The sequence below is a fragment of the Scyliorhinus torazame genome, chromosome 19 (genome assembly GCF_047496885.1).
Source record: "Scyliorhinus torazame isolate Kashiwa2021f chromosome 19, sScyTor2.1, whole genome shotgun sequence".
Lineage (NCBI taxonomy): Eukaryota > Metazoa > Chordata > Chondrichthyes > Carcharhiniformes > Scyliorhinidae > Scyliorhinus > Scyliorhinus torazame.
In genome coordinates, this window is record NC_092725.1 from 45,466,637 (window position 1) to 45,482,199 (window position 15,563).

General features: G+C 49.4%; 1 protein-coding gene across 1 annotated transcript in view; it reads left to right on the forward strand.

Annotated features, from left to right (window-relative positions):
• The window catches only part of nwd1 (NACHT and WD repeat domain containing 1), a 192,145-nt gene that overhangs the window by 45,558 nt on the left and 131,024 nt on the right, over window positions 1-15,563 (forward strand). Inside the window, exon 5 of the mRNA XM_072485462.1 lies at window positions 8,531-8,690. Coding sequence (XP_072341563.1) covers window positions 8,531-8,690 — 160 coding nt within the window. The remainder of the gene's footprint in view (window positions 1-8,530; window positions 8,691-15,563) is intronic.

Below are 15,563 nucleotides of genomic sequence, written 5' to 3' on the forward strand. Positions count from 1 at the left end.
CTCAACGCTATCGCCAGGGGCTCAATCGCCAGTGCAAACAATAATGGGGACAGAGGGCATCCCTGCCTTGTCCCTCTATGGAGCCGAAAATATGCAGATCCCCGTCCATTCGTGACCACGCTCACCACTGGGGCCCTATACAACAGCTGCACCCATCTAACATACCCCTCTCCAAAACCAAATCTCCTCAACACCTCCCACAAATAATCCCACTCCACTCTATCAAATGCTTTCTCGGCATCCATCGCCACTACTATCTCCGTTTCTCCCTCTGGTGGGGCCATCATCATTACCCCTAACAACCTCCGTATATTCGTGTTCAGCTGTCTCCCCTTCACAAACCCAGTTTGGTCCTCGTGGACCACCCCCGGGACACATTCCTCTATTCTCATTGCCATTACCTTGGCCAGGACCTTGGCATCTACATTTAGGAGGGAAATAGGTCTATAGGACCCGCATTGTAGCGGGTCCTTTTCCTTCTTTAAGAGAAGCGATATCGTTGCTTCAGACATAGTCGGGGGCAGTTGTCCCCTTTCCTTTGCCTCATTAAAGGTCCTCGTCAGTACCGGGGCGAGCAAGTCCACATATTTTCTATAGAATTCGACTGGGAATCCATCCGGTCCCGGGGCCTTTCCCGCCTGCATGCTCCTAATTCCTTTCACCACTTCTTCTACCTCGATCTGTGCTCCCAGTCCCACCCTTTCCTGCTCTTCCACCTTGGGAAATTCCAGCCGATTCAAGAAGCCCATCATTCTCTCCCTCCCATCCGGGGGTTGAGCTTCATATAATTTTTTATAAAATGTCTTGAACACTCCATTCACTCTCTCCGCTCCCCGCTCCATCTCTCCTTCCTCATCCCTCACTCCCCCTATTTCCCTCGCTGCTCCCCTTTTCCTCAATTGGTGTGCCAGCAACCTGCTCGCCTTCTCCCCATATTCGTACTGTACACCCTGTGCCTTCCTCCATTGTGCCTCTGCAGTGCCTGTAGTCAGCAAGTCAAATTCTACATGTAGCCTTTGCCTTTCCCTGTACAGTCCCTCCTCCGGTGCTTCCGCATATTGTCTGTCCACCCTCAAAAGTTCTTGCAGCAACCGCTCCCGTTCCTTACTCTCCTGCTTCCCTTTATGTGCCCTTATTGATATCAGCTCCCCTCTAACCACCGCCTTCAACGCCTCCCAGACCACTCCCACCTGGACCTCCCCATTATCATTGAGTTCCAAGTACTTTTCAATGCACCCCCTCACCCTTAGACACACCCCCTCATCTGCCATTAGTCCCATGTCCATTCTCCAGGGTGGGCGCCCTCCTGTTTCCTCCCCTATCTCCAAGTCCACCCAGTGTGGAGCGTGATCCGATATGGCTATAGCCGTATACTCCGTTCCCCTCACCTTCGGGATCAATGCCCTACCCAGCACAAAAAAGTCTATTCGCGAGTAGACTTTATGGACATAGGAGAAAAACGAGAACTCCTTACTCCTAAGTCTGCTAAATCTCCACGGGTCTACACCTCCCATCTGCTCCATAAAATCTTTAAGTACCTTGGCTGCTGCCGGCCTCCTTCCAGTCCTGGACTTCGACCTATCCAGCCCTGGTTCCAACACCGTATTAAAATCTCCCCCCATTATCAGCTTTCCCATCTCTAGGTCCGGAATGCGTCCTAGCATCCGCCTCATAAAATTGGCATCATCCCAGTTCGGGGCATATACGTTTACCAAAACCACCGTCTCCCCCTGTAGATTGCCACTCACCATCACGTATCTGCCCCCGTTATCCGCCACGATAGTCTTTGCCTCGAACATTACCCGCTTCCCCACTAATACAGCCACCCCCCTGTTTTTCGCATCTAGCCCCGAATGGAACACCTGCCCCACCCATCCTTTGCGTAGCCTAACCTGGTCTATCAGTTTCAGGTGCGTTTCCTGTAACATAACCACATCTGCCTTAAGTTTCTTAAGGTGTGCGAGTACCCGTGCCCTCTTTATCGGCCCGTTCAGCCCTCTCACGTTCCACGTGATCAGCCGAGTTGGGGGGCTTCCTACCCCCCCCCCATTTGTCGATTAGCCATCACCTTTTTCCAGCTCCTCACCCGGTTCCCACGCAGCTGTATCTCCCCCAGGCGGTGCCCCCTCGCCCATCCTCTCCCATACCAGCTCCCCCCTCTCCCCAGCAGCAGCAACCCAGTAATTCCCCCCTCCCACCCCCCCCGCTAGATCCCCCGCGAGCATAATTACTCCCCCCATGTTGCTCCCAGAAGTCAGCAAACTCTGGCTGACCTCGGCTTCCCCCCGTGACCTCGGCTTGCACCGTGCGACGCCCCCTCCTTCCTGCTTCTCTATTCCCGCCATGATTATCATAGCGCGGGAACCAAGCCCGCACTTCTCCCTTGGCCCCGCCCCCAATGGCCAACGCCCCATCTCCTCCACCTCCCCTCCTCCCCCCATCACCACCTGTGGGAGAGAGAAAAGTTACCACATCGCAGGATTAGTACATAAAACCCCTCTTTGCCCCCAACATTCGCCCCACCACTTTGTTCGAACGTTCTTTTTAATAACCCGCTCATTCCAGTTTTTCTTCCACAATAAAAGTCCACGCTTCATCCGCCGTCTCAAAGTAGTGGTGCCTCCCTCGATATGTGACCCACAGTCTTGCCGGTTGCAGCATTCCAAATTTTATCTTCTTTTTATGAAGCACCGCCTTGGCCCGATTAAAGCTCGCCCTCCTTCTCGCCACCTCCGCACTCCAGTCTTGATAAACGCGGATCACCGCGTTCTCCCATTTACTGCTCCGAGTTTTCTTCGCCCATCTAAGGACCAATTCTCTATCCTTAAAACGGAGGAATCTCACCACTATGGCTCTGGGAATTTCTCCTGCTCTCGGTCCTCGCGCCATCACTCGGTATGCTCCCTCCACCTCCAACGGACCCGCCGGGGCCTCCGCTCCCATTAACGAGTGCAGCATCGTGCTCACATATGCCCCGACGTCCGCTCCCTCCACACCTTCAGGAAGACCAAGAATCCTCAGGTTGTTCCTCCTTGCGTTGTTTTCCAGTGCCTCCAACCTTTCCACACATCGTTTCTGATGTGCCTCCTGCGTCTCCGTCTTCACCACCAGGCCCTGTATATCGTCCTCATTCTCGGCTGCCTTTGCCTTCACGACCCGAAGCTCCCGCTCCTGGGTCTTTTGTTCCTCCTTTAGCCCTTCGATCGCCTGTAGTATCGGGGCCAACAGCTCTTTCTTCATTTCCTTTTTGATCTCTTCCACACAGCATTTCAAGAACTCTTGTTGTTCAGGGCCCCATGTTAAACTGCCACCTTCCGACGCCATCTTGGTTTTTGCTTGCCTTCCTTGCCGCTGATCTAAAGGATCCACTGCAATCTGGCCACTCTCGCCTCCTTTTTCCATCCGTATCCAGGGGGGATTCCCTTCTGGTTTACCGCACAGTGTTTTTAGCCGTCAAAATTGCCGTTGGGGCTCCTATCAAGAGCCCAAAAGTCCGTTTCACAGGGAGCTGCCGAAACGTGCGACTCAGCTGGTCATCGCCGCACCCGGAAGTGTCATTGGCCCTTCTACTAAGGCGGAAAGTTTCTTCCTATCTACGTCCCTCATAATTTTATACACCTCAATCAGGACCCCCGTCAGCCTTCTCTGTTCGAGGGAAAGAATCCCAGCCTCTCTCGTCTCTCTTCATTGCTGAAACATTTTACTCCAGGCAACATCCTGGTGGATCTCCTCTGCACCCTCTTGAGCATAATCACATAATTCCTATAGTGTAGCGACCAGAACTGCACACAGTACTCCAGCTGTGGCCTAACCAGTGTTTTATACAGCTCCATCATAACCTCCCTGCTCTTATATCCTGCGTCATGGCTAATAAAGGCAAGAATCCCATTTTCCATTTTATCTACCTGTCCTGCTGCTTTCAATGATCTATGGACATGTAGCCCAGGTCCCTTGGTCCTCTGTACTTCCTCACGTCCTATTGTTCATCCTATATTCCCTTGCCTTGTTAGTCCTCCCAAAATGCATCACTTCACTCCTGTTTGTCCTCACGGGTCACTTGACACCATTTTGAAAAAGAGCAGGGGAGTTATCTCTGGTGCCCTGGCTAAAAAGCATCCCCTTTTATCTGTTGTTTGTGGGAGCTTGCTGTGCACAAATTGGCTGCCATGTGTTCTACATTAGAACAGTCACACTTCAAAAAGTACTTCAAGTACTGTGAGACGTTCGGTGATCGGGTAAGGTGTTATATTAATGCAAGTCTCTCTATCTCTCGCATTGAGCTTCAAAGGCGGGATTCTTTATCCCGCCAGCCCCGTTTTCCGGCACGGGGCGCCTTTGCCGGCAACGGGATCCTCCGACCGCAGCCGACCACGGGGTATTGTTATTATGGCTACCCCACGCCATTGGGAAACCCGCGGGCGTGGGTACGCTGCCGGCGAAACGCGTGGTACTGAGGGAATGCTGCCCTGTCAAAGGTATGGGCCAGAATTCTCAATTTGGGGGTCTGTTCTTCTGCCTAAGATGAATCTCTGCTAATTTGCACTCCCAGGCCAGTGAAAATCCAGAGCTGATTCCCTGTCCTTTGCCATGCAATCGGCTGCCATTTTGGGCAGGTGACCCAATATAGAGGTCCAGCGACTTGACCCCCTTCCCCACCCCCACCCGGCAATGGAATTCCACCCACCCATCTCCCCTAACGGGATTTTATGATCACCTCCTCTCCCTCTAAAGTCTAAAGGTGTGCAGGTTAGGTGGATTGGCCATGATAAATTGCCCTTAGTGTCCAAAATTGCCCTTAGTGTTGGGTGGGGTTACTGGGTTATGGGGATAGGGTGGCGGTGTTGACCTTGGGTAGGGTGCTCTTTCCAAGAGCCGGTGCAGACTCGATGGGCCGAATGGCCTCCTTCTGCACTGTAAATGCTATGAAATGGCAGATGATTATGAATTAGTTCATAAATCAAAGATTGGTTTCTATAAAGGTACGAAAGTGACCTGACGCTCTCACCACCCACCACAAGAGACTCCCAATACAGAGACCCCCAATAAGGGAGCCCCCCACCAGAATCCCCCAATAAGAGAGGCCCCTGCCTGGAAGCTAGAGAGCAGTGAAGGGAGAGTGAAAAAAAAAAAATCACGGGCGGGATTCTCCGTCCCACCCACCGGTTTCCGCCGACAGCGGGATCCTACGTCCCGCCCACCCGTTTTCAGGTGCAGCGCCCCCCCGCCGACAGCGGGATCCTCCGTCCCGCCAGCCAGCTAATGGGGTTTCCCATTGTGGGCATCCCCACGCCGTCGGGAAATCCATTGACAGGAGTGCGCTGCCGCCTATGGAGAATCCAGCTGCAGTTGTTCAAAACTCACCTGGGCAATACATCTGCTGGCTCAGTCAAAGGAAGCAGCACCTGTCAGTCCTTGGAAAAAGAAAACCAGTCAGCTGGGTTTAAACCCCCTGAGATGTTTGATCTGGAAGCCTTTCATTCATATGAATGTGAAATTGATTTTACTGGGCTTCCACACACACCCAGCTGACTGCATTGTTTCATTCATTTCCCTTCACAATTGACTGGGTTTCAAGTCATCAGCTGTGAGACTAACCACAATGTTTATCAACATCTAGCTACGGTTGACAGGTCCTGTACCACATCAAAGACAGATAAGTGCTCTCAATTCCCCTTTTTCCATTTTTGTCTCATGCTGAACTTTCCATTGGATCGGGAATTCCGATACCATCAGCGGGCGATGTGGAATCCAGCCCATGATCCTGCGCGAATGCTTTTATAGAGGGTTAGGACCAGAAAATCTAGCTGGGGGAGGGTCTTGAAAATTCTACCCAAAGAGTTGAATAACCACCATGTCCCCAATTCTCAACCACACCTCGCCAGACCAGCCAAGATCAAAAGCTTATCACTCGAGGAAATAATGAGTGGGAGAGACATTTTGCTGTCCTGAAACAGAACTCATGAATATGAACATTGGAACAGCCCTGCAAACCTGCTCCACTATCCAGTCAGACTGTAGCGGATCTGTACCTCAGATCTATCTACCCACCTTTGATGTGTACCTGACTCAAATCATCTCAGTCTTGCAAGTTCTATTTGACTCCCAGCCTATTGGGGGGGGGGTGAGAGTTTCAGATTTCCATTGATCGTTTTGTGCTTCTTAATTTCACTCCTGAAGAGCCTTGCTCAATGTTAAGGATTTGGCCGCTAATTCTGGCTGCCCCACCAAAGGAAATAGTGGGATAGATTCTCCATATCCTGCACCACAGTCGGGATTCCCGATCAGCCGGAGATTGGAGCGGGATTGGCACTTGGCACCAAACCTCTTGCAATGCCCCGATTCCCTGCCAACGGCCTCAGCACTCTACCCACCCTGCCCCGGCACGGTGATTTGCATCCATTTCAATATAATTAACCACCCGGAAGAGCAATTCACCCCCCCCAAACCGTTATGCACCGACCCCCACTGTGGGAATTCCACAGGGCAGGCATTAGTGCAAGTCTGCCCAAGTGTGGCCCAGCTGCAGTGGACCAAAAGGTGGGTCAAGGGTCTTGAAAATTCTACCCAAAGAGTTGAATAACCACCATGTCCCCAATTCTCCATTGCATAACTGAGGTGCCCCCCCAAAGTCCATCAGAAGCCGCCTTCCCCCCAAAAGACAAATCCTGCACCCCCCAGCTGGCAAGTAGGGACATGCTCCCCCCCCACCCTTGGAACAATGGATCACCCCCCCCCCACAACACAGGATGACCCGGCCCCCTCCCCATTGACCTCCCACATATACCCGCCCCCAAAACAGACCCCCCCTTCAGTCACCGCCATCAGACCTCCTCGTAGACCCCCCATCAGTCACCCCCATCAGAGGCCCCATTTAACCTCCATCACAGACCTCCATCAGAGACCCCATCAGTCAGCCCTGCCTGAAAGCTGAAGAGCAGTCCAAGCTGTACAGTGAAAGCTCACTGCATTTCATAACCCCTGTTGCCTCAGACAAAAATCTTTAAAGCAGCAACTGTTACAAGTGTCAGAGGCTTCCCCAAAAGCCAAGTACACTTGAAAGGGCTTCAAATCCCCTAACAGCCTTTGAAATGAAAAATTCCAATTCAGTTTCACACAGCAATAAATTTCACGAGCCAGTGATTGCCAGTTTTATTAGTCCAGAGAGAGTTGATTGGTGGATTGCTTATCTATCTTTCCCCTCATGCTTACATGCATCTCAAGTATCCTGCTTTGATGCTACCGCAATGTGAATAAACACTCTTGCTATGATTGACAGCTCTGCACCACATCAAAAGGAGCTGAGTGCTTTTTGTTGTGAATAAAAGGAAGCGTAACCAGTCCCAATTCTCCACTGGTTAGACTCCAGAATGAAGACTTCTGGACAATTTCTAGTTTCTCTCTATCTACACTCACAAATCTTTCAATCATTTCGAACACCCAATTAAATGCCTTAAAGCGCCGCACTAATTAACCCACATATTCTAACGACCCTAATGTACTTCGAAGGTGTGAATCAACTTGTACAATATTGGGTTAGGGATAGAATCATGAAATTTATAAGGTCGGCGCAAGCCTACTGATCTACTGAGACGGCAGCACGGTAGCATTGTGGTTAGCACTGTGGCTTCACAGCGCCAGGGTCCCAGGTTCGATTCCCTGCTGGGTCACTGTCTGTGCGGAGTCTGCACGTTCTCCCCGTGTCGGCGTGGGTTTCCTCCGGGTGCTCCGGTTTCCTCCCACAGTCCAAAGATGTGCATGTTAGGTGGATTGGCCATGCTAAATTGCCCTTAGTGTCCAAAAAGGTTAGGAGGGGTGATTGGATTATGGGAATAGGGTGGAAGTGAGGGCTTAAGTGGGTCGGTGCAGACTCGATGGGCCGAATGGCCTCCTTCTGCACTGCATGTTCTATGTTCTATGTTCTTAAAGGTAGAGGCCAGAAATATGATTGTGTTGTGATCTGAAATGTTTCAAATGGTAGGTAGAGATTGTACACACAACCATTACATGCAACTTGCGTACCATCCACAAATACCCGCCAGGTATCCACTGTGCCCAGCTGCACCAGGCATATAAAGTTCTTTGTGTCTGTAAGTCGGGGTCCGATTGCCTGTTTGAAATACCCTACATAATGTTGGATGTTGCAGACTGTGACCTGCACTCTCATACTGTGGGTGCTTAGCTAGCCAAAGCACCCTTAGGGTGTCAAGTTTGACACCCTTAGTAGCTCAGGCCCTGAGCTGTGCTGGCTCACCTGCCTAACACACAAGCAGGGGTGGGGAGAGGGTGGCAGAAATTTCCCTGCATTCACCTCTGGGCCAAGCCCCTAAGAGATCAAGAATTCCACTTGTGACTGAGTGTACAGTGCTTTTTCTCTGAAGGCCGAATCTCCAGGATAAGAGAAATGTGGCCCTATCTCAGACAAGCTGAATCTGTACTAACATGCATTTTTCAATAACTTGAAACATAACCACAGCGACGTGTCAGTCATCCAACTGGCAAAGAAACAAAATGATTACTGTTCTCATTTCAGGCAATTTGTGGAGGCGGTACATGAACTGTATCTCACAGCGGAGGAAAAAATCAAATGCCACTCGGTACTGGCGGATTTCTTCAAGGGAACATGGAGTCTGGGGAAGAGAAAGACCATCACACTCCCGCTCTTGAAGGAAACGCTGGATGCAGACAGGAAGGTAATGTTCAGCCAGATGACATTAAACTGATCGTTGAATGGCCAGTTAGTCACAGAGTTGTCTCGCGGAATACAGTCATTTGCGGCTGGTTTAGCACACTGGGCTAAATAGCTGGCTTTAAAGCAGACCACGGCAGGCCAGCAGCACGGTTCAATTCCCATGCCAGCCTCCCCGAACAGGTGCCGGAATGTGGCGACTAGGGGCTTTTCACAGTAACTTCATTTGAAGCCTACTTGTGACAATAAGCGATTTTCATTTCATTTCATTTCATTTTGGTTTCAGGGTACATTCAGTTCCTATCACTCCTGCCTCTGAGTTAATATCATGAGTATTCAATTACTGCTCTTTGTGTGCCACGTTCTGTCAGTGCCACCGGGTACAGGATACTTTCAAGCTATCTTATCGGCTTGGCTGAGATAGAACCAGTCTCAGCCAGATGATTGTGGCTTCAAACCCATTGCAGGGTTTGAACATAGAATCCAAGGTGACAGAGTGTTGCATTGTCAGAGGAGCAATACTGAGGGAGCACTACACTGTTAGGGATGCAGCACCGACACAGCGTTCTACAGTTCATAGAATCATAGAATCTACAGTGCAGAAGGAGGCCATTCGGCCCATCGAATCTGCACTGGCCCTTGGAAATAGCACCCCATTTAAGCCCAAACTTCCAATCTATCCCCGTAACCCCATCTACCTTTTTTGGACACTAGGGGCAATTTGTCATGGCCAATCCACCTAACCTGCACATCTTTGGACTGTGGGAGCACCCGGAGCACCCGCAGAAAACCCATGCAGACACGGGAAGAACGTGCAGACTCCGCACAGACAGTTATCCAAGCCGGGAATCGAACCTGGGACCCTGGAGTTGGAAAGCAACTGTGCTAACCATTGTGCTACCATGCTGCCCTTAGAGAAGCAGTTAGAGAAGCAGTATCCGGGTTACAGTAGGTCATGCCTGGTTTAGCTGGCGCTACCCTTATAAATGTGGGTAGAATACAGATATTAGTCGATGATGCCAGCGCACCTAAACCAGAAGCAGAGGAAATGAGGGTGTGACAGAGTTGCAGTACTGAGGGAGTGCAACACTATTGGAAGTATGTTACTGCAGTAAGCACGCACCTCCTCCCTATTCCCATAACCCAGTAACCCCACTTAACCTTTTTGGACACTAAGGGCAATTTAGCATAGCCAATCCACCTAACCAGCATATCTTTGGACTGTGGGAGGAAACCGGAGCACCCGGAGGAAACCCACGCAGACACGGGGAGAACGTGCAGACTCCGCACAGACAGTGACCCAAGCTGGGATTCGAATCTAGGACCCTGGAGCTGTGGAGCAACTGTGCTATCCACAATGCTACCGTGCTGCCCAGACCTAAACAAGTTTTTGTCAGCTTGTTTGTATGGGTATTAAATATGCTATTGCAATATTCAATGAAATAAAGAAAGATTTCCTGGTTTGGGCAAAGTAATTTAGTACGGTGAAGTAATTAAAGGGAATTACAGTTCATCTCATTAATTACGGAGCTCTGTAATCTCGAGGCTACATTGAGCAATGTACCTACCCTCCGCACTCTTGATAGCCAGTACCTGTTCTTTCTGTAGTCAGTAATAGATGTGCCCACGCACTGCAATTTGTTGTTGAAAGCAGGTGTGGAAGAAAGAACATCTATAACATCTTTTCCATCCTCCAAATCAAGGCACAATTCAGTGTATTTATCCGTGTTATGTAGCCACAGGGATCTGTGTATCTGTGTGATTGAGTCAAAAGGCTTCACTGCAGCCGGCAGTGGGATATTCCACGGAACAATGCAGTGAAACCATTGCTCTTAAAGTCAAAGTATCACAGGAGAATGGTCAAGCCCCAGCCCTTGAAATCTTGATTTTGGATGTACAGCGAGGATTGAACCAAGAAAACGATAAAGGAAGGCTTGACTGGCCTCTTTGACCCTCAGGATGAGACAACGCTGACAAAGAACAATAGGAGCAGGAGGGCGGCACAGTGGCACTGTTGCCTTACGGCGCCAAGAACCCGTGTTCGATCCCGGCCCCAGGTCACTGTCCATATGGAGTTTGCACATTCTCCCCGTGTCTGTGTGGGTTTCACCCCACAACCCAAAGATGTGCAGACTAGGTGGATTGGCCACGCTAAATTGCCCCTTAATTGGAAAAAAAGAATTGGGTACTCTAACTTAGAAAAAAAAGGAATTAGGAGCAGAAGTAGGCCATTCAGCCCTTTGAGCCTCCTCCGCTATCAACAAGATCATGGTTGATCCGATTATGGACTTTCCTACCTGCCCCTATAATCCCTATAACCCTCGACTCCCCTGTCTACCAAACATCTAACTCGGCCTTGAATAAATTCAATGACACAGACTCCACTGTTCTCGGTGGAAGAGAATTCCCTCTGAGAGAAACATTCTCTCCTCGTCTTCTCGTATTCTAGTTCCAGCCGCCTCCACATCCTCCCAATATCCACCCTAACAAGTCCCCTCAGGATCTTATATACTTCAATAAGATCCTCTCTTATCTCACATACTACACTGATGTCTCACAACACCCTGATCTCACTGCACAGGTTAGCTTACAGTTAAGACTCCACCCGGGGGGGGGGGGGTCTTCCCAGAATATTCTTTGCACCTTACTGGTCAAGGTGAGAGAAGAGCCTGTGAATCCTAGAATCACGACAGTGCAGAAGGTGGTCAACAAGGCCATCGAGCCTGCATTGACCCTCCGAAAGACCACCCTATCTAGGCTGTTGGAGGGAAGAAAAACCTCAATGTCTGTTCTCGACCGCGTGGTGTTGGTAAAACTTTGTTTAATTCGGAAAAACTGTGTGCACACAGGAAAGGCAAGTCCTGCTGCTAGCTTTAGCTCACAAAAGCCAGCTCTGCCTGTCCTCAGGATTACATGCATATGTATTAAAATTTTTCGGAGACACAAGCAGGTATTGTCGTCACTGAATCATGAGGAATAATACAAAGTGATCAGTATGCATATTTACTGGTCCCCGTAATGGGAAAACAATTAAAGAATACAATGTTTCCTTACAATCTCATGGGTTTGTGCTTAATATATTTAACTTCTAGAAGAGGTGCGAATGTGTTGGACAATGGGTCCCTTAGACTTACTGGGGCCTCCTGTGTTTCCATTTTCATATTCAAATGCTCCGTGAGATGATTAAATCATTTCCAATGTGGGTGACGTTAACCCCTTGCTTGCTGGTTTTCCCTTGGTATATGTTTAACGCCTTGCCTGCTGGTTTGCCCTTGACCTGTGCTATTACAATACTTTGAGACATCTTTATTATACCAATCCTGAGACATATAGCAATTTCTTCTGCTAACACTCCCCCCTGTTGGCTCTTGGTAATATACATACCCAAGAAAGCCATATAAACACCCCCGTCTCTCTGTGTGCTTCCTTTTATAGCTATCTTGTGGATTTATCTTGCCTGCTCGCCCATGGGTGACTTCCTACCGTATTAGTTATTTGTTTTAAACACCGACCGCACCTGATCCCATCGGCTGGCCAGCCCTCCGGATCCACGGAACGTGTCCTAAACAACTTGGCTGTAAATTCCAGCCACTGCTTTCTCCTCCTCTCCCCCATCTCGGACGAATGCCATTAGGATGTACTGAGGGGCAATTGGCCTTCCCCCTGCCTTTCTTTGCTTGCAGCACATAACTGTTGCCCATATCAGAACAGCACATTTCCCCAGGGTTAGCCCTAACCTCACTGTCTTCCATACGCCTACTGAACGACCCCCTCCGAATATGTCCCACTAGTGTGTGCCCTTGAGAGTCCTATCTTGATGGTGGTGTAGCCATCTGGGATGGCCACGTCCTGATTACAAAATGGACACCCACAAAGAATGCAGGGAAAATTGGACAATGCTAAGAAACAAGCAGGTGCAAGCTCTGTCTGTTGATTAGAACCTTAAACTCTCAGACAGGACAGAAACTACCAAACGACCTACATACTAATGAGCCATCTCCAGGGACAAAAGGGAAACATTTAGATACACAATGTTAATGCAGACTCCCCAGCGCCGAAAGAAGCTAAGACAAAGCAGACTGACAGTCACCAGGACACGCCCAGCGATCAGGGAAACACCCCTCTATTGGAGGAAAATCGATACAACTGATTGAGAAAGACCCAATTAGTTGAGACCAAGTTCAAGGCCCGCCCAAAAGTGCACAAAGCCCTTTTCCGTATAAGAGTTATCACCCAAGGGAGAATCTTCCTCCTTTGGCTTTGGCTCTCACCGAAGAGAGAGACCTGCCTAGCAGCTGCATCAGACCAAGTAAGTCCCAAGTCAACGCACGCTACGAGATAGACGCTCCTAGTTGCTACCCTGTAAACAGCTCAACCCAGCAGCCTCAGAACCAAACAACGGCCATTGTTCCTCTGACTGAGTGGGCGCCTGAAGCTAAGTATAGGCTTTAGTAAAAGTGGTAGTTTAGTTTGTAGAGTTTATGCATGAGTATAAATAAATGAGCATTGCTTTTGAACTTACTAACTGGTGTATCACGTCATTGATCAGTATTCGGTTCTGAACCTTGTGGCGATGTCGAAAGATACCTGGCGACTCTTGAGCAAACGACAGAAATCTTTGGATCCTCGCTGTCTTCAGGGGATGTCCCGGAGGACTGGAGAATAGCCAATGTTGTTCCTCTGTTTAAGAAGGGTAGCAAGGATAATCCCGGGAACTACAGGCCGGTGAGCCTTACTTCAGTGGTAGGGAAATTACTGGAGAGAATTCTTCGAGACAGGATCTACTCCCATTTGGAAGCAAATGGACGTATTAGTGAGAGGCAGCACGGTTTTGTGAAGGGGAGGTCGTGTCTCACTAACTTGATAGAGTTTTTCGAGGAGGTCACTAAGATGATTGATGCAGGTAGGGCAGTAGATGTTGTCTATATGGACTTCAGTAAGGCCTTTGACAAGGTCCCTCATGGTAGACTAGTACAAAAGGTGAAGTCACACGGGATCAGGGGTGAACTGGCAAGGTGGATACAGAACTGGCTAGGCCATAGAAGGCAGAGGGTAGCAATGGAGGGATGCTTTTCTAATTGGAGGGCTGTGACCAGTGGTGTTCCACAGGGATCAGTGCTGGGACCTTTGCTCTTTGTAGTATATATAAATGATTTGGAGGAAAATGTAACTGGTCTGATTAGTAAGTTTGCAGACGACACAAAGGTTGGTGGAATTGCGGATAGCGATGAGGACTGTCTGAGGATACAGCAGGATTTAGATTGTCTGGAGACTTGGGCGGAGAGATGGCAGATGGAGTTTAATCCGGACAAATGTGAGGTAATGCATTTTGGAAGGGCTAATGCAGGTAGGGAATATACAGTGAATGGTAGAATCCTCAAGAGTATTGAAAGTCAAAGAGATCTAGGAGTACAGGTCCACAGGTCATTGAAAGGGGCAACACAGGTGGAGAAGGTAGTCAAGAAGGCATACGGCATGCTTGCCTTCATTGGCCGGGGCATTGAGTATAAGAATTGGCAAGTCATGTTGCAGCTGTATAGAACCTTAGTTAGGCCACACTTGGAGTATAGTGTTCAATTCTGGTCGCCACACTACCAGAAGGATGTGGAGGCTTTAGAGAGGGTGCAGAAGAGATTTACCAGAATGTTGCCTGGTATGGAGGGCATAAGCTATGAGGAGCGATTGAATAAACTCGGTTTGTTCTCACTGGAACAAAGGAGGTTGAGGGGCGACCTGATAGAGGTATACAAAATTATGAGGGGCATAGACAGAGTGGATAGTCAGAGGCTTTTCCCCAGGGTAGAGGGGTCAATTACTAGGGGGCATAGGTTTAAGGTGAGAGGGGCAAGGTTTAGAGTAGATGTACGAGGCAAGTTTTTTACGCAGAGGGTAGTGGGTGCCTGGAACTCACTACCGGAGGAGGTAGTGGAAGCAGGGACGATAGGGACATTTAAGGGGCATCTTGACAAATATATGAATAGGATGGGAATAGAAGGATACGGACCCAGGAAGTGTAGAAGATTGTAGTTTAGTCGGGCAGTATGGTCGGCACGGGCTTGGAGGGCCGAAGGGCCTGTTCCTGTGCTGTACATTTCTTTGTTCTTTGTTTGTTCTTTGTAATTAAATAGCCAAATTAAGAGCCAACCAAAAGTTAGCAATGTGGTCTGGAGCGCTAAGTTCACCTGAATTATCCCCTTGCTAGTTTGTTCTGCAGACTGCCTGGTATAATCCTGGGCTAATTCTGTGGCGTGTTTCATTGCCTCACGAATTATACTGCCCAGTGTCTTGTCAATGTACAGGGAATCGTCCCACCAGGCTCCGAATAAATACCCTGATGTGCTCCCTGGCAGGTGAAATTCTCCCACTGTCAATGAGTCTGTGACTTGCAAACAGAAGCTATGGCTGCTACCACAGAGTAAACCCCCTGAGATGATCTCCGTCTCCGGCATTGTGAAGCACCACTGGGTTGGCCCCACCTGTATAGCTTTGAAGGCTTCCCGTAAAGGCAGTATGTTGACCATCACTTTGCTGGTATTAGACAGGAACTCGAGGGTTTTACATGCACACACGACATAATGTATTGATTCTGAACGGCATTCCACAGTGCCAAACCTTCGCTGTGTGCACTGTACCCCCTGGATCCAGTTCGATAGACCCAGCCCTCCTGTACTGTCCCCAGGGATTCGAACCTGTAACTGTCCTCAAAGGTGCCCTTTGTTTGACTTTCCTGAGGGACCGCCATTATGAATCTCATCCCTCCCTCAATTGGTTCGTCGCCTGGCCTGGTGACCACAAGCTCATGCCAGTCCCTATGTAAATTTAAGAGATTTAGCCTGTGTAGGGAGGCGAACAGATGCCGCGGGATGGTTCCAAATCG